Source organism: Hetaerina americana, unplaced genomic scaffold (assembly GCF_022747635.1).
Source record: "Hetaerina americana unplaced genomic scaffold, ioHetAmer1.1.p SCAF_12, whole genome shotgun sequence".
Classification (NCBI taxonomy): Eukaryota; Metazoa; Arthropoda; class Insecta; order Odonata; family Calopterygidae; genus Hetaerina; species Hetaerina americana.
In genome coordinates this window covers 10,617,490-10,636,791 of record NW_027286292.1, presented here as the reverse complement: position 1 = coordinate 10,636,791, position 19,302 = coordinate 10,617,490, and the positions used below count along the sequence as shown (strand labels likewise).

The window sequence follows — 19,302 nt, the reverse complement described above, 5'->3', positions numbered from 1 at the left end:
CTTCACTGAATCAAAATGCCTTTTATCCGTCCTTTAAAATACTAGGAAAATTGAATCAACAAGAATGAAACTCATTTTTTTGGTGAATTTTCTCTTTTTGTTTGGGAAGAAATCACTTGCTGAAGTGAGTATTTAGTAAAACATGAAAGTGATGGCCTAACTGCAAATCACCATGGGTAGGTAAACTGTAGGCTTGTTTTTTGCCCTAACCCCCAAAATCAGTGAAAGTAATCTCTTCACAATGAATAATGAAATCGAATATTTTTTTCACCAGTCTATTCTGAACCAACCATAATCCTTCCGCAGAGAATCTTTTTTGCAGGCTACTTTCTCTTCCATTGGTTTGTTAGGTGGCTAGTGGACAAGGTGGATTGTTCTTGAACTGTGGCAAGACTCATATCATTCGCAGAAAAGGGCCTTCCATAGAGTCTAATGGCTTGTTCTCATTGAGTTAAATTACTTGTCATTTTGAGTTTGCTTATTGGAGCACTTTTTCCATAGCCTTTTTTTGTTAGAACGCCCTTAAAGATATTAGGTGATTCTCATATTTGTCAAAAACTGTGCGATTTTTCGGGTGCCAGATCTTCTTGGGAAACCATATCCATAGCTTGATAAGAGTCCCTCGGAAAGTGGTCACCGAGACGCAGTCAGGAGCTCATGCAAGGCGGCAGTTCCCCTTTCCATAGTCTCCCTCAAATGGCAATGCACAGGTCATGAACTGCTCTCATTATTGAGTTTGGTTGTTCATTTCGTGGTGCTCTGCTCGCTTTTGTTGTCGAGGAGCGCGGCAATTAAAGATATCGTTTTGGATAGCGTGTTTTGAAATGGCATTTGGAATCGGGTCTTTCTGTCTCATACGTTATCTCCTCACCGGTTCCAAGAGTAGATCCGGCTAAAGGTCTGCTCTTTCCCCCCCGCCTGCGATCGTTGACTTTGCACTCACAGAAAAGCTACCATTCATCTCCAAACTACATGTAGCATTATGAAATAATGCCAAGGGTCAAGAGACAGGGTTAGAGAGGAAAGTTATCCGAGGTAATGCTCAGCCCCCGAGGAATATATCCGAAGGAACACTCACACGCATTGGGAACGACTTAGCTTTAAGAATATTCCGATCGTCAGGTTTAAATGGATTAAAACCATTTTGAAAGCCTTGGCACCACATGACCCAAAGCTTAAGTGAAAGGGGAAACCCACTTTAATTTTGGCATGCATTAACTAACGTCGGCAGAGTTAAATTAGTCTGTGTCTTACCACATGATCACGTCGGTTCAGAAAATAATAAATAGCAGGTTGAAGTGCTTTTTATACGGCACCATAGTGGGAAGGTGAATATATCTGAAAAATATTCTACCCTAGGAATTCGAAATTATTACATTAGAATATGGCTTCGGTATACAATCAGGATCAATCCCCTTTTAGGGCAGATGCTGTTAGATAAGATAAAGGGCAAGCGAGGAAATTCATGGCAAATTGTTAAAATACTTTATGTGGTTAGTTTTAGTCAACAAATCTAATTTAAGTGAATTTTTGAATGCATATTAAAGGAACTGTATGCCTGTCCACCCCTCATTCCCCATAACAAATAATGTTATCAAATCTACCTCCCTTTCAATCCTTAGAAAGTTATGTTTGTGATAAAATCTGTGAAATTCGGATTTCCGTTCAATTTGGGCAATGTTCCTTTGCGTTTTATATTTGCTGAAATCATCGATATGATCGGTTGTGCCAGCGTATGATTCACGTGCTGGCCTGGTTTCGCTGCTAATTGCGGTATTGCGAGTGGCAAGCAATGCACTCTCAGTCCCACAATGCCGCATGGCATGGAGTATATTCGTCCGCCTCCGTACACTTTGGTTTCATCGTTTATTTTTCAAGAACTTGAATTGACGTCACTTTTACCTTGTTATAGTGAGGTACAAACAATATTGGTATCGCATCTGTTTTCATGATGGATTTTTGAGTACCTTTGATATAGAAATGACTCTCATTAGCTCGTGAAGCGCAGTTTCTTCATAATGTCCACCAGGTGTTCGGGATGGGGGCTGTCAGCAGATTGTGTCGCAGTCTATCTATATAAGTTGCTAAGATGAAAGCGTCTATTCGTATTCCGTCCCAACGCTGACGGCTGAGGAAAGCAAAATATACCCAGGCTCAGGAATGTCTCTTATTAAAAAAATGTCATTTCCGTCCGCGATATTCATCGTATTTGGTAAGATCAATTTCCTTTCAGCTACTCCTGTTGTGAATTGATTTGGCATTTTCCATTCAGAATTATCATCTCGGTTGAGAAGAATCATGTTTATTCGTACGTTATTATTGCAAAGGGTCTTGATAGACCGTTAAATTTGTACGGAAAGTCATCTCCAAGGACATTTACTGTCCGCCCAATCATGCTAGTTAGGTGCACTTCTCATTTGCGTTGAAGTTTTCCATTATATGACTTACTTTTCATCCTCTACGTTGTAAATACTTTACCTAGAATGGTATTTTTGAAAACAATTTTTTTTAATGGGTGTGTTTATCAGTACGTTGTTTGTCATAAGCCACTGGGTTCTCATTCATTATCGTATGCGTCCATTTAATTTTCTCCATTCTCTTATATGCTCAGATATTTAAACTCTCCACGTACAGGTATTATCACATCGTCTTTTATGCAGAGACGATATTTCTTCTTTACCTTACTGCAGCTGTGGGATGTGTGGGGAACATGTAAAATTAGTAAAATAGCATATCTCTTGCTAACCCCTGGTATTTTGAATTTGGGTTTAAAATAACTCATTAATGTCCTTTATCAAATTATTACATTTAGTGCGCATGAATAAGAATAATTCCCTATTTTCCTATCATTAGGAATTACAATGGTTTCTTGGCCCCAGGATTCCTTTCAGAATAAGCAATTTCACATAGTTTCCCCCTCCCTATTTGTGCCTGCAATGTGGGAAGCGAGTGGGGCAATTGGGCGAGTAAACGCGTCAGACGGACCGTAAATTCCGCACGAGCGCCCGCACTCCGACAGGTCGACCGCCCCAGCGCGAGACTGTAGCGCCCCGCTGGCCCCGGCAGTCGCCGTTGCAGGAGCGGCGGCGGCAACAGCGGCTATGACGGCCGAAGGTGACGGTGGAGCCGTGGACGAAAGAACGACCAGTGGGGTCTCCTTGCCGGATAAACCACCGGCTGCCGTCGAGAAAGCGAAGCTCCCATCCAGTGAGAGGGACCTGAGTGCGCTGCGGAAGGAGATGAGGCGGGAGGGGATCCGCGCTTACGTTATTCTCTCCTCGGACGACCACCAGGTAACTTAACGATTTCTCAATGTTGTCTCTCAACTTCATCAATGAAAATCAACCAAATCAACTAAAGGGGCTTTGCTCAGATTAAACAAAATGAAAAAGTAATACCACAATGATTTATGCTCAACTTTATATGGATAAACGATTGCCAAGAAAGAAGTATGACGATGATTTATTGTGAGTCCCTCACTTTTTTCACTGGCCTATATTTTTACTTGGCATTTACCTTGACAATAGTTCCTTCAACACTCGGTAGTGCTTTTCAGCTATTATTTTAGTTTGCTGACCTTAAAATCGTTTACTGTCGAAATCGTTGACCTTCAACGCATATTTATCATCAATGTGATGTGACATTCACCTGTCCTAGCAGGTATTTTTGTAGTTTTCATGAAAACATGTAACTGCATTGATGACCGCCGGTGACAATATAAAATAATGCCTCTTGCATCAGTTTTACAGTGCTACATCTTGTAATTTTTAATTTATGACTTGTAAGTAAATGAAAATTTTGGTAATATAGCGCTGTCGACGGAAGTCTTGGACGATTCCCTTCACTTACTCCACCGGTATTTTAAACTAAGGTATATCTTCCTTCCTCTTCTGTGCCATGTGATCGCTTTTGTTGTAGTTTCGAAAGTAATTTTTTCCCCAGATCAGTAATATAGGTGGATGGAGCTTGCCATTGGTCAGGAATGCACCTGGAGTGAGGCAAGCATGCCAAACCAGAATTGCATGAGACATAAGGACATAAGTGGAGGTGCTTAAAAATTGTTAATTGCCATGATCAATTACATTTTTCTATTGAACAGATGAAAATTAAGGAAGACCAATGCAACGCAATGCCAACCTCTTTTTATTTGTTAATGTTATAGCAGTAATCCCTTTACTTTTCCTTGTTAAATTGTGTCTTTCTCTCGTAAACTTTCACATACTGTCCTGCATGGCATTTGCTGTACAAAATATCACTTTGAAAGGTGATTCACATTCACCTATTATTATGCAACTAATTTATTTGCAATAAATGGAATTTTGGCATTGCTTGGAATAGTTTATTTTACTGCATACATTTTTCGTTGATACTAGTCCTTTACAATTGTAGCAGTAGTACAGGTAGTAGTTATCAGGAGACACACACTTATTACAATGGGCCCACCATTTAGCTCCCCTCTACATCAGCTAAAATTTAGTCTTGCTGCTATTTATTTGTTGATATTTTTCCTAAAACCTCACTATGAACATGGAACTGATTATCCTCAAAATACTTATTATTTTACAAATCAAAATTTGTGACTTTTTCAAATATTTCTATGAAACTAATTGTTCATTGTTCTCCAGCTTTAGTGGGATTAAAAATTTTTTGGATAGGGAATGTAATTATTGGTGTCCAATTCATTAATAATTTTACCTATTTATATGGATAAATATACAGGGTGTGGCGCTTAAATCCGGACAAGTACGCGTTTCTTCGGATGAGATTTCATCGCCGTGTGAGCGAAACCTTTCCCAGACTTCTCCGAAGCATTATACCTGACTGCATTATTGTAAACAATTGATCTGGGGTACCAGAAGAGTCGAACTATTTTGAAACATAACGCCCAGCGTGAACAATTTTTATAATAGCGGCTCTTCGATTGTACTCCGCACTTGCGCATAACATCTCGGCCATTTTGAGGTTATGACTGTTTACAAGATGCCTATGGCTTTCAAGAACGCCAATCGCAACCTCCAGTGGAACTACAATATGGCGGGAAATTCAAATTGAAATTTGTCCGGATTCAAGCGCTGCACCCTGCATGATTTATACGAATTAATTGTATGTGTAGTATTCTGCAAATGTTTCTTCAAGTTTATTAACTTTTTATATTATCTGAAGTTGCGTTGTAATTTTTAAATTAAAATACACATAAACGATTTAGGTTATTTAAAATAATGAGCATAAAGTCACAGAATTGGATATTATTTTCATTTGGCATAATTGGACACTATTTCATGATTATTAATTTTATTGTTATCTTTCTTATGGGAATCTGGTCATTTGAGCTTTTCCTCCATAATTTTATAGTCCATTTCATTGCTGTCGAGAGCCCCTTCATAATAATTGTTTCTTTTCTCCTTTTATTAATTTTGAATATTTATTTCCATTTTTCCTATGTGCCACTCTTTTCTCTTGGTTAGTATCATTATATAATTTTATTCTTTCTTTGCTGAGTTCTTTTTGATATTTTAACACTTCCTTCTTAATTGCTGTCTATAGTTTATTTGCACTACACTCTTCTTCCAAATTATGTTACCCGTCATTTATGATATTATATACAGGTATACGTGTGCGATTCGAAAAGTAAGGTCTCCTAGTTTTTTCTTGAAAAATCAAATTCATTCTCAACTTTATGTACATCGTTGGAAAGGTTGAGCATTTAGCTATTTTTCTACATAGTCACCTTGACGATCAATCACTTTTTGCATCCTTGTAAGCAGCTTTTTAATACCGGCGTCGTACCTTTCTCCCACCGCGTCGCGAAGCCAACTGACGACTGCCTCTTGCTTAAATTCTGTCTCTTACTGAAAAAATTCTCCGGGAACATGCTTTGGGCATAGTTTATAATGTGATATTGATGGAATTGAATCCCTTTTCATAGTGTTTATGCCATTTTGTTTCGTTTCTTCATTAGAAGGGAAACTATTGATCATAGTAGGGATGTAATATAGGCCAGAATTAATTTTAATTATAGTCATCATATAATGTAAAAGAAAGAGATAAATTGGGGCCTCCTGCCATTTACTTTTACCATAATTTGCACATGAATTACCTTAGTTACCTATGGTCATTTAAGTAGGTATCATTTTACATGACATGCATCATCATGTAGGCATGATTTTACATCATACTTACATGATGAAATAGCTTACCTGTGAAAGGATGTAGCGCATGAAATTTCTTTGCATCCATAGCATGAGTTCATCTTGGAGATGCTCTTGGATTTTCCGAATGCTATTTGACCACCTCATTGTTTGTCTTCCTCACAACAATGGCATCTTGCTTCATTTTTGTATAAAAGGTCTATGATTTTGACTTTTTGACTATGTGCTAAAAATAGTTCTCATTCATACTCATGAAACTGGAATTTGGCTCACAGACCAGACCTTCAGTTTCGACCCTGATGCTTACAATCACAGTACGCTGTAACTTTGCTGTGGGCTAAACCCTATGTTTAGCCGATGTTTCAGAATAATCTGCAGGTTTCAGATCTGGTTCCAGCATTACGCTTCATATTAAAGTCCTCAATAGATTTTTCTTTACTTAGCGTTCTTATTATAAATTACCTTGCTCTCTTAAATGTGTGAATTTTTTTGACATTTTCATCCTTACAATGATTCCTCTCTCCAATGCAGTTCACCTCTCAATGCCATCACTACGACACCCATTATCCTCCAAAATACTGCTCCAATATGTGAAGTGCCTTTACTACTTTAGTTTATACTCTCCTAATTTAATGTTTTAACTTAACTATACATTAAGATCGACATTTGTGGTCAATCCAAAGCATGTTAAAAACAATAGTGTGGGAAATCTAAACCTCAATGTGATTGAAACATGTATGGTGTTCGGTTTGCTGTAATGAAGGTCTAATTTTGGTTAATAATGTCTTTTGCAATATTTCATGCTAACCGAATGGCTGCAATTTTCTGTCACTTATTTAAGAAGGCTATTCGTAGTAATTTTTGAAATTATCGAAATCCCACAGTAAGTAATGTAATATTCATTATTAATTAGCTCTATAAACTTTCGAGATTTTTATTCCTTAATGCAAAACTGTAATGAAAGCCGTTGCTCTCTCTACTGTTCTTGTTTTGATATGTTGTCATAATAGTTTCGGCCATTACTGACTTCAGATTTCCCGAATGTCTTTTTGTTACACGACTTTATAACGCCGCATTATTAACATATCACACTTGCCCTTTTATCCCTCCCAAAAATTTTCGAATTGTAATTAATATTATTGAAACTTTGACAGGTTTGCGATATATTGCGACACTGAAGTAAAAAACGCAATGTACGAGTTTCCACCAATCTTTATTTGGTATGGCTAGTTTCGACGCATCGGCGTCATCATCAGGTACGCAAGATATATTGTGTTTTTTACTTCAGTGATAATGGATTTCCACAAAGTTAAGCCTGAAAACATCGAATATAGATTACGACGTTGACGGACTTGCGATAGGTAAGTCTGTTAACGGGTGAATACTTTTTTGGCCAATGAGGAGCTTATCGCGAGAAATTTGGGGAATTTCGCATGAAGTCCCGCTTCCTGTAAACCACCCGCATTTTTTCACTTTTTGCTGGACCCCACTCCTTTCGGATGCGACGTAGCGTAGGGATAGCTTCCGATCATCCATGTGTTTCCTTGAATTGATGGTAATTTTTGAAGTTTTTTTTTCGGCTAGGATATCATTATTTCGGGAGCGTTTAAAATATTACTAACCTTAAGTGTCTTGGTTGATTTCTGAAGAAAGTTTCCGTTTTCCGTTACAGCACAGGGTTTTAAATATGGCATACTACCGATATCAATTTTTGCACAAGCTCAGCGTTTCTTTGCTAGTTCTAAAATATTCTTACAAGCTGTAAAATCAAATACGTTAAGGATACTCTTCAGTATTTAATATTTCAGATTTAACGGCCTCTCCTTTTCGTTTCGAACGCCAGAGTAAAAGTTTAATGGGTTGGCGGTCTCGGATATGTTAAGGAATGGTAAGGTGAATGCATGGGGTCATGATATGTTTCGACACTGCAATTTGCTTTTCATTTACATTTTCCTTTGGGAAGCTATTGACCGAGAGAGGAAAGAAGTCTAGCGCAAGGAAGGAAAACTGACGCAAAGAAACTTGAAAATATGAAGTAAACGTGCTATTGACGCGAGAACGTAACGAGTCCTACACTATTACGATATGTCAAGAATTGTTTCTTTATAAAGAAATAAAGCAAAATATTAAAGAAGACAGTTTAAGAGCTTTTCAGTATTTGCAAATATAATTACAGCGAGAGGCATGGACATTTTTTCGGTATATTCAGCATTATTAATTTATTCTATATATTATTTAATTGCATCGATATTTATTTTGGTCACGCTAATGCTTTAATATCACCTCATTATCGATAATATGAAACAGTAATTCAAATCATAATGCGGAAAATATTTCTATGTATCGATGAAGACTTATTGATGGCTAAGTTCAATTGCTTATTCTTAGTTATATTAGTAGTTCCTTGACTTGCAGTGACATGTCATGTCAATTTTGCTTTCTGTTGTGGTTTTTTTCCGATGTCCTTCACCTACCAGTGGCTTGCATAGTACTACTTTGATATTAATTCTTTTAATTTGGATTAAGGCAAATAAGTCTCTCCATGTTAGCGTCTATCATTTTTCTCAGAGATCTTTTGATAGTAAAATTTCTTTTATAATTTTTGGGGATGATTCAAAACAAATTTTAAAATAAAAAAAAATTTGCCATTGCCGTCTTATGAAAAAAATAAGTTTGACGTAACATAACGAAATACGGATAAGCAGTGACCCTGAGTGCCTGTACCTAAACTTGTGCAATTATAAAACTGAATAATATAATACCAAAAACCGAATATTTTAACACTTTGGGGCCACAGGTGCGACACATGCTCAAACATAGGAGCACGGAAAAGAGAAAAACCATACGAGTATTGAAATTTTCGTTGGCTCGGAAATCTTCTTTTGTGGAAGAAAGGAAAGAACTAAATTTTGAGTCCTCTCCTTTACCCCCTGCAGCCGAGCTGTTCCATTATCGCTTCGCGAACTCTTCCATGAATGTATAGAACAAAGCAGAAGAGGGCATATATTACAGGTTTGGGCGTTGTGGTTCGGAAGGGATCCGTGTGTCGCTCATCTTTTTCGGCTGTTTCGTCTCCACTTAGCGCTGGAACGCCGAGTAAGTACCTGCCCATGTGCGCGGGAGAGGGCACCGACCCGTGGAGCTGCCACCCACCGGGTCCCGCATTCTCCCAGCGCCCGCATTGCACTCGGAAAAAAAGCTTTCCATCGCCCTCTTATCTTTAAGACGCTTCCAGAATACTTGATTGTTAATATGATTTTATAACTATGGCACATTTAAAATTCTCATGGAAGGCTGCTATTCTATCTCTAGGAGTGAATCAGTGTGGCTAGCTATAGGCGCGTCCGCAGGAATTGATTTACACCTGCCTGAAGCGGTAGAGCTCACTGTTTTCTGATTTCCCGTGCATAAAAATTTCGGTGGTCGTTCGATAAAATTATGATATCTATTGACTCGTAAAACAATGAACCTCTAGAAAATAAACCCATGAGTCATGAAATTTTTGTTTCACCTTCAAAACTCCCAATCTTTCAATGTAAATAAATGCCTTTTATGGAGCTCAGTAAACTGTTTGGTGAGTGAGAAGTTATAAAACTGTGCCCATCATACAACTTATCTTTATGGGAGGCATAGTTCAGTTCTTGGTTCCGTAGGGTAGGTCGTCTCTCGAAACATACTTTACATTTCAAGCGTAATTTGATTTCACCTGTCTGGGTTTAATTGATTGTCGTGTATTCAGGGCGAAGTTAAAGATTCAAATTCATGTGGCCCTTGTGTATGGAGTCGAACTATTGATCATTTGGGAGACTATTCCAAATATCCGAAGCCTCTAGGTTCAGTTTGTCAGTTGTTGCCCTGTATGAGGTTGGACTGTGCGGTTATTCAGTATTATGAACGATTAGGAACAAGTTTTTTTTATGCCCAATATTTGTCCGGCTTATTATTATAGCAGCCGAGAGAGTTGGGAACAGCATATTTATGAAAATGGAAAGTTTAGGGTTAAACCGGCTAAAAACGTGTTTTTTAAAAGTTTCTCTATAATTACATGAATTCTTGTACATTTATTCCGTTTATCCCAGGGAACATAAAGATTTTTACGACTTGGATACTGAAATACCTCTTTCACACCGGGGAATTTAAATAAAATGGCATGCGTGATAAATGGACTATGTGTAGAACTGATAATTTACTGTTAAACTGCCGTTTCCTTCTGCAGAACGAATACCTGCCGAGCCATGACAAGAGACGACAATTCATCAGTCGCTTCACAGGTAGCAGTGGTGATGCAGCAGTGACAGGGAAAAAGGCTGCTTTGTGGACCGACAGTCGCTACTTCCTGCAGGCCCAGAGGGAGCTGGACGCGAACTGGATTCTTATGAAAGCAGGAGAGCCTGGGGTATTTATTTTATTTATTTATTCAGTATAAGTCCGAAAACAGCGCATTCTGGCCTTTACATCGAACTATTAACAACGATAACAATGATCACATTTACAAACACCCAAGCCCTAGGTGGAGGAAAACTCACCTAGGCGGGAATCGAACCCGCGACCCTTGGAATGGCAGACGAGGACGTTAGCCCGCCGCCACCGGGGTCGGCAATGTCGAGTATGTGCGTACACAGGCTGTGACAAACTTTCCGCCTGCCGCATTATTTTCTTTTCCAAGGGGAAAATAAAAAGTAAGAGGAAAACAAGGGAATGTTTGCTTTTCTCTTTGAAATATTTCAGGTTCCCACTCAGCTGACTCAGGTCCTCTCCCGCTTTTGGCCACAAAAAATACCTGATTTATCCTCTAAATGGATTGTGTATAATCTGTGAAAACAAAGAGGGATACTTTTCTTTGGTTCGCACCGATTTATTGGAATAATAACACAACTGAACATCTTGTAGTGCTGACAGAGAGAGGAAGAGCATTTTGAGTTAAGGTACCCGTTCCCGGAAATATAATTTAATTGAGGCATGCCTTAAAATTTTCTTTGTGTGGTATGACATGGAATGGGTGCATCGTAGCCATTTTTCCAAATATAATAGCTCCTATTTGAGCACATTAAAGTTACAGCACCCTGTTAGATAATAACTATTTTTAAGAATTATTCTTGCAATCGACTGCTCTTTAGATGTGTGTGGCAAATAACTTCTGGTCAAAACTTCTAATATGTAATCTGGGCATTTAAGTATGTGGTTTTGACTATGTTTAGATATTGTAATAGCCAAAAGTAAGTGGTTTATTTTGTGTTTAATGTGCTCCCACAGTATGCATAACTATTCATCAGAAAGGATGCTGGGGCATTTATGCCGTACCATATATTCCCAATTCAAAGTCCTGATTAAGAATGAAGCGTGGCTTGTAATGGGTTCCTCATCTCACAATCGTTATGTTATCTCCTATATTGCAACTGAAAGTTAACTCATGCCACTCAATTACACCATAAGCAAATACAAGAGCAGCCAGCACTTTTGTGGTGGCTGCTCATGTGATATAGTAATATCCTGCAGTATATCCTCCCCTCACTGCACAAATGTGCTATCGATGAAACGAATTGCATACATTCCCCCAAGCCCTAAAATGCTACGCGAAATGCCATTCATTCCCTCCAGTCAGATGGGAGTAACCCCTTCAGTTACCGTTGCAAATGGAAAAACTGGTTTACTAATTTTATTTAAAAATGAAAATGCTGAAATATTTTAAATACTACAACTAATTAGGAACAGGGACCATACTAATACTTCCTGTTACCCATAAATGAAAATTATATTTGAGCCTTCGCTGTTATGTACCTGTTGGCATTATTAATGGCAGGCTAGACGGTCAACCATTGATTTTTTTTTGCAAGAAAATGTAGGTTTTGCGTATGGTTTATTTCAAAATAATGTTGACTAAAATTGAATATCTATTTATTTGTGCTAATACATCTGAATTCATAACTTTATGTTCCAGAGTATGAGGGACATATTATCTTCTGAATAATTAAAAATACAACGCCACTTAGAAACACATTTAGATACTTAGAAATATCTTAAAACGAGGGTAATTTGAATTTGAAGTTTTCGGAATATAAATAAACGACTTATCTCATTGAAAAATTTCAATATTTCATTGTAGCTTCCCTGTATACTAATGCACTCGGTCCAGCGATGTTCCAATGTCTTGATCCCATCTCAAAAATTTGATTCATTCAGGCCTGAAAAAATCCGATCTACATTGGCTGTTATTTCTTTGTTTGAAGAGAATCTTTATCCACCAAGGAAAATTTTGAGCTTGAGCAAGAGATGCTAATCTGATAGAACCAAATCAGGCGAATAAGGCAGGTGTGGCAACAATTCGTATCTTAGTTCACATATTTTTGTCATGGCAGAAAAACTTGGGTGTCGGCATGGATTGTCTTGATGAAAGGTGACATTCTTCCTTGCCAAACCTGTCCTTTTTTCATGTATCTTTTGCTGTAGATGGTCCAAGAGATTAGCATAGTTTTGCCTGATAATTGTTTGACCCGTGAGAAGATAATCTATCAGCAGAATCACTTTCACATCTCAGAAAACTTAGGCCATAACCTTTCTGGCCGACCGTATTGCCTTTGCCTTCTTTGGTGTATCAACAAGTTTCCACTGCTTTGATAGCAGTTTTATCTCTGGGGTATATTAGTGAACCCATGTTACATCCGAGGTCTCAGTGCTGTGCAGAAAATCTTGTTGGTTGCTCTTAAAACGGGTCAAACATAGTTTGGAAATTTCCATTATGATGCGTTTTTGATCCTGGGTCAAGAATCGCAGCACCCATTTTACAATTGGTTTTCTCATATCCCAGTCCACCGTTAAAATGTGACATGCCCGTTCAGATGACATCCCTACGGCTTCAGAGATGTCTCGCACTTTCGGTCGGCGATCCTTCATGACCATTTTATGCACTTTTGTAATCATTTTGGGAGTAGTTGCACATTTTTGCCAACCACTACGCGGATCATCATCTGAGCTGTCCCGATCTAAGTTAAACTTGTTTGTCCACTTGGCAACAGTTGAGTATAAAGGAGCAGAGTCCCCCAGAGTGTTCTGAAAGTCGGCATTATTTTGCTTTGCTTTCATACCTATCTTTACAAAGTATATAATCACTGCTCGAATCTCAATTTTTTCATCTTCACAAATCACTACGCGGGAAAAACAGACAGGCGTCTGTACCACAGATATCTTACCAGATCGCTGACTCGTTACGTGCTTACTTATAAAGGATTACTACGCGGGAAACTCGTTGCGAGAGCGCTGACATTTAATGGTGTTTCCGAGAACCTTTCAAAGTACCACCGTAAATCTCTTAGGGTTTTTAGTTGTAATCTTTAATAAAACATATTATGTTTGACTAATTGAAGTATCATGAGTTTTTGTTGAATAATGGTGACAAATTGTAATCTTTTCATTATTAAGTGATGACAATTTTTGAACAATAATGACATCCAAATCGATGGTATCACGCTTGACTACGTGGAATTTGAGGAATGAAGAATACTAGGCATTTTACCACACTTTAATTTCAGGTATGATTAGCTTCAATGCATAGGCATTATCTTCAGGACACCAGTGTGTGGAAAAATATCCTGCATTCTTTATTTCTCATGACATTAAAGCTTTTTATTCCATTGTATGAAGTCCTCACCAAGTCAATCCATGAAGCTGGAGATTCATAACCCATGTCTTTTTCCCAAGGCATGCCAGGGTAGTCAGGTTACAAGGAATCTTGATGCAGCGGTCAGACTCTTATATGCCACAGGGACCAAGTAATGTTAGATAAATGAACAAATCTGTCGAATATTTTATGACTCGTCTGAATGAGGCGGCTTAAAATCATAAACTGACCATGGGTAGTTTCTTTTTGGGGTGTGGTGAAAATTGGGCAATATTTCAGTTTTTTGTTCTTCTTGAGATCTAGTATGTGAACTTATTTCATCTGGAAACAAGTGGCTATTAGCTATAGCTGTGGTGGCTCCGTGAAGATCTGATATCCAAGGTGGTCCACATTCCAATGTACAGGGTCCGTACAATAAGTATCGTGACTGGTTCGCAGTAGCCTCAACGGAGTGGCGGAGGTGACTGAACTAAAGTGTGCCACTTAGGCACACTTTAGTTCAGGCACCTCCGGACATGCGTTGAGACAGGAGATGGATTTTTGTGACGTGTGATTTTTTGTGGTGTCGTCGCGCCAGCATGGAGCGCACCGCCGAGCAACGCTACGCTGTGAAGTTTTGCGTTAAACTCAGGAAATCCGGATCGGAGACCCTTGAACTCATTATAGGCTCATGGGGATGATGCCTTAAGCCTCACAAGAGTTTTTGAGTGGCACCAAATGTTTAAGGGAGGCCGGGAGCTCGTCGAAGACGAGCACCGCGTCGGACACCCGACGACCGTTCGAACCGATGCTCAGGTGGCCAAAGTGAAAAACGTTTTGGACTCAGGTAGGCGTTTAACCATCGCCCTTATCAGTGAGGAGACCGGACTTTCAGTTGGAACCGTCCACACTATTGTAACAGAGGATCTTGCGATGAGGAAAGTGCGCGAAGCTGGTGCCGAAAGTCTTGAGCGAGGAACAAAAGCTATCGCGGGTGGAAATTTCGCAAGAAATTTTGGACTGCGTCCAGGAAGATGAAGATTTTCTCGACACTATTATTACCTCAAAGGATAGCACAAAAGGAACTCAAAGGATATCGGTTCGACTTCATCGAGGCGGTTCAAGCGGCGACGGCAAAGGCTCTCAACAGTATTCCGGAAACCGACTTCCAGCGGGCTTTTGACGAGTTGCAGACGCGCCGAACTAAGTATATCGGTGCAGGAGGAATGTATTTTGAAGATTATTAAGTAATTGTAATGATAACTGTAATAAATTTTGATTTTTGGAACCAGTCCCGATACTTATTGTACGGACCCTGTAGCTCTTATATCATAAGGAATGCTTAGAAAAAGAAAATGAAATCGTGCAAGTAAACCATAGAAATGGTTATTATCATAGTTAGTCTACTATACTACATAGCTAGTCTACAGGGTCGCACCCAAAAGTGGTAGGACTGATTTTCTCTGGCGCGAACGGAGCGGTGGAGGGGGGTCTGCCTGGCATGGTAAGGTGGAGGGGGCTCTTAGCAACAGACCGACACCAACTTCAGTCGCCTGCGGGCTGTCGTTGAGTGAAGACACCGTTTTTAGTGAAGCAAGTTGTTTGTCCGCGTCGAAAAACAAAATGAATCTGAATTTAGAGCAACGTTATTCCGTGAAGTTTTGTGCGAAACTCGGGAAGACGGCAACTGAGACCCTCGATATGACCAAGCAGGCTTATGGGGGCACTGCCTTAAGCCGTTCCACAGTATTTGAGTGGCACAAGTGTGTTTAAAGAGGGTAGGGAGCTCGTTGAAAACGACCATCGCTCCGGACGGCCGTCGACGGCAAGAACCGACACGAATGTGGACAGAGTGAGGACACTGCTGAACACAGACCGACGCTTAACCAGTGAGGAAATTGCAGACCAGTTGGGTCTGTCTGCATCCAACGTCCAACGCATTATTTCACAGGATTTGGCCATGCGCAAGGTGTGCGCCAAGATGGTGCCGAAAATTCTGCCATGGCGCGCTCGTCGTCAGACAGCTCTTGGCCAAATACGGCGTTGCCACGTTGCTGCACCCGCCCTATTCTCCCGATCTGGCACCACCGGACTTCTTCTTCCCCCTGATGAAAAGACAGCTCAAGGGACGACGTTTTGACTCGATAAAGGCCGTTCAAGAGGCTTCGACGAGGGTCATCAACGGCATCCCCAAAGAAAATTTCCAGCGGGCGTACGGGGAATGGGAGCAACGTTATACTAAGTGTGTAGCAGCTCAAGGAGCATACTTTGAAGATTATTAAGTCGATGTAAGTATGTCGTCAATAAAATTCTTGTAAAAAAATCAGTCCTACCACTTTTGGGTGCGACCCTGTATTATACACTTGTATATAATGGTGTTTGAGAGCCCATGAAAAATATTAATACACTTTTGGACTTCTCAAACTCTCCTGTACAATATAGGTAAACATCTTTCCCTTAACAAGATTGAAGGACATGGCCATATCTTGTGGATATTATGAACACTTGGTGAAATAACTCCTACTACCATTGATTTCCATCACTGTTCGTTTCTGCCAAAAACTTTATTTCTCAACCTGGTTTCAACAAGGCATTGTCATCTTCTGTCTTTCTGACATTTTCTGCCTGATATTTGCATCTTCTAGCGGCCTTTTATTGTCATCTTCTAATGGTGGCATATTGTGTTAAAGCCAGATTGTTAAGTAAAAAGTTTTCCTTGGAAAGTGATGCGAAGTTATGTCACTCTAAACAATTTGCCATATATCAACACCCCATTCTCCTCTTGGTAATTTCCTCATCCCTACATGCTATCCATAATATTAATTCTTTTTCTATGTTCCTTACGAGGGTACATTATGACTCCATTCACTATCTGGCTACTTCTCTGTACCTCCTTCTTTCACTTTTTTGCCTTCTTCACAGTTTCTATACCAACTTTTTTCTTCCTTCATCCCAACCAACCCTCCTTTGTTTGCCTTACCACCAGCATATTTCTTCCATCCTTTTCTATACCTACATCTGAAAAGCTTCCTATCTATACTCACTACCTTACCTTAACCTGACTTTCATACTGTAAATTTACTATAGTGAGGGAGGGAATGTATATCACTTCAGTGGAAAGGCGTGGAAAAATGATCTTATAAGTAATTTTGAATGAGGGTCAGCTGTTGAGTCACAATTTTATTTCAATGTTGACAATTTATTTCCGTGAAATTTTGCTTCAAGGAATATTTCCCAAGTTATCCAGCTGATGTGTTTTGGCTGTCAGCTCTTTCATGTTCAATTCATGTGACTTGTACATTGGTAAAAGATCTATGAGAATAGGTTTCACATGTATTAAAAAAATAAGTGGCTCTTATTCAAACATGGCAATCCATGATGGATGATGCTATTTTAAATTCAGAAAATGGGGTGAGTCAATGGATAGGGTTAACAATAGCCATGCAGCACTAATGGTTGGTCACAATTTTTTGGATCTCTTCATACCGTTTCCTCGAGGGAGGAATAATACTAGAATGAATGCATAGAGTATAATTATTTTTACATATATTCTGAGTATGAATCTGAGATGGGATATCTTCATGGAAGCTGGGGATGTTCTATTGGCTAAAAGTTTTCAAGAACCTAGGATACTGAAAGTATCATAGGTTCTTGAAAACAATGGTTAAAATTGTTATTAGCACCTATTATTATACTCATTATTAATAACTGCTGGAATGATTCACATGTAGAGTGACACATATTATTGCAGTGACATAACCGGGGTGATAGGGTTGGGGAGGCAAACCTAAATGATGTTATGCAACTCTCAACACATGCATATGCTGCCATTAAAAATCCCTTTCTGGCACCTTTGAGTCATTCACTACGCTAATTACATTTTTTTAAAGGTGAGGCCCCATAGAATTCCAATAACTTAAGAAATAGAATCATAGTTTAATTGAAAAATCATCAACTCGCAAAAATCGCTTGGTCATAATACTTTCTAGGATAAAATCAATCATTGAAACACCCTAGAATAATAAGAAGTAATTAGTTGAGTATGATGAAAGTAATAATCAATATTTGTAATTTTTTCGTATTTCTCGATTTTAACTCTCATTATCTCACATTTCTCCAAGTACAGCGCTAAAGAATAAAGAGTTGGTGCATAGAAAAATATTTTAAGGAGGTCATGATTTATCTCACTACTTGTTAAGATTTCTAAATGGTCAGTGTTATCATTATATAAATCCTAATTATATAGAATAGATATTATTAGGAATATTTCATATTATTTTTTGTAGTCAGTATCTGAGTTTCATGCCAAAAACTTCTGCCAAAGGCATTGCCATAGTCCAAAATGAAAGTCTAAGTGCCAGTTTGTATCATATCAAATTATATACAAGTATCTACTATACATTTTGGAAAGAAATGGGAAGGATATATATATTGATTTATGAGAGAGAGAGGAGTTGAGGAGAAGGTCAGATCTCAAATGAGAAGAGGGGAGGTTGTGTGGCTGGTGTTGATCACTTTGGAAGGGAATATGAGAGAGGGGAAGATAGGTTGGTAGAACTGAAGATGATGAACTTTTGGGAAATAAATTTTGTTGTGACATTTTTCAGTTCTTAAATTTTCTCCCCCAAAAACTCTGAATGCTACATAGAACAACAAATTTAAAGATGCAGTGCAGCTTTCTTGCTCCTCTGACAAAGTTAAAACATCTACTCTCCCCCCCTGAAATAAATGTTGAAAGTTAAAGGTCCTTGACTATAAATGTGGGGTTGGCCTTTGGTGGATGGACGTATGACTGCCACCCTGAACCTACACCACTGGATAATAGTCTCTTTGAACTTAAAATTTTATTGAAAGTCAACGATCCATTTTTGATTACCATGGGAATGGGAGGTAGGCATCAGTAAATGTGCCTGTCCTTTGATTGTACACATAGTACAATAGCAACCCCCTCCACTCACTGAAAACTTATAGCTAAAAGACATAATCTATCTGTATACTGTACAATGCTTTTTGATTATCAATAGTTAGATAATTTTTTGGGTGCTCTGTGCCTTGTAGCTGGGTTGGTGACACTCAATAGCTGTGCTCAATATTTAAAACTAACGGTATTATTTATTATTTAGACCCCCAGCATTGAAGAATGGCTGATTGGTGAGCTTCAGGCTGGAGATGTCGTGTCCACTGATCCTAGAACTTCTTCCTACTCAGAATGGATTGCAATGAACAAATCGTTGAGTAAGTTTCCAGTTTCCAGAGAAGAGTTTTACATTATATTGTAAAATGCAAAATGATATGGTGGTTGCATGAGAAATCATTCGGCCTGAATCATATATAAAATATCTGTAGGCATTTGTTCCTCAGAACATTTGGAATGGCATAAAAGGGTTGCGGTAGTACAGGGGTATAGCATTGAATTGCTGACTGGAGGGCCCTAGTTTGATCCTGCGCAAGCCTCTCCGGGCACCCTCAGCTCCATTCAAACTGTGTGATTGTTCGGGTACCAGATCTTCCTAGGAAACCGTAACCAGCTCAGGGAAAGAAACTGGCCCCCCTCCCGGG

The 19,302-nt window shown here is 39.0% G+C and overlaps 1 protein-coding gene across 1 annotated transcript in view; it reads left to right on the top strand.

Annotated features, from left to right (window-relative positions):
- Window positions 1-3,101: 3,101 nt before the first annotated feature.
- Window positions 3,102-19,302, top strand: part of LOC139685802 (uncharacterized) — a 45,406-nt gene continuing 29,205 nt past the window's right edge. The window contains exons 1-3 of the mRNA XM_071582919.1: window positions 3,102-3,293; window positions 10,366-10,545; window positions 18,867-18,978. Of these exons, the coding sequence (XP_071439020.1) occupies window positions 3,102-3,293; window positions 10,366-10,545; window positions 18,867-18,978 (484 nt within the window). The remainder of the gene's footprint in view (window positions 3,294-10,365; window positions 10,546-18,866; window positions 18,979-19,302) is intronic.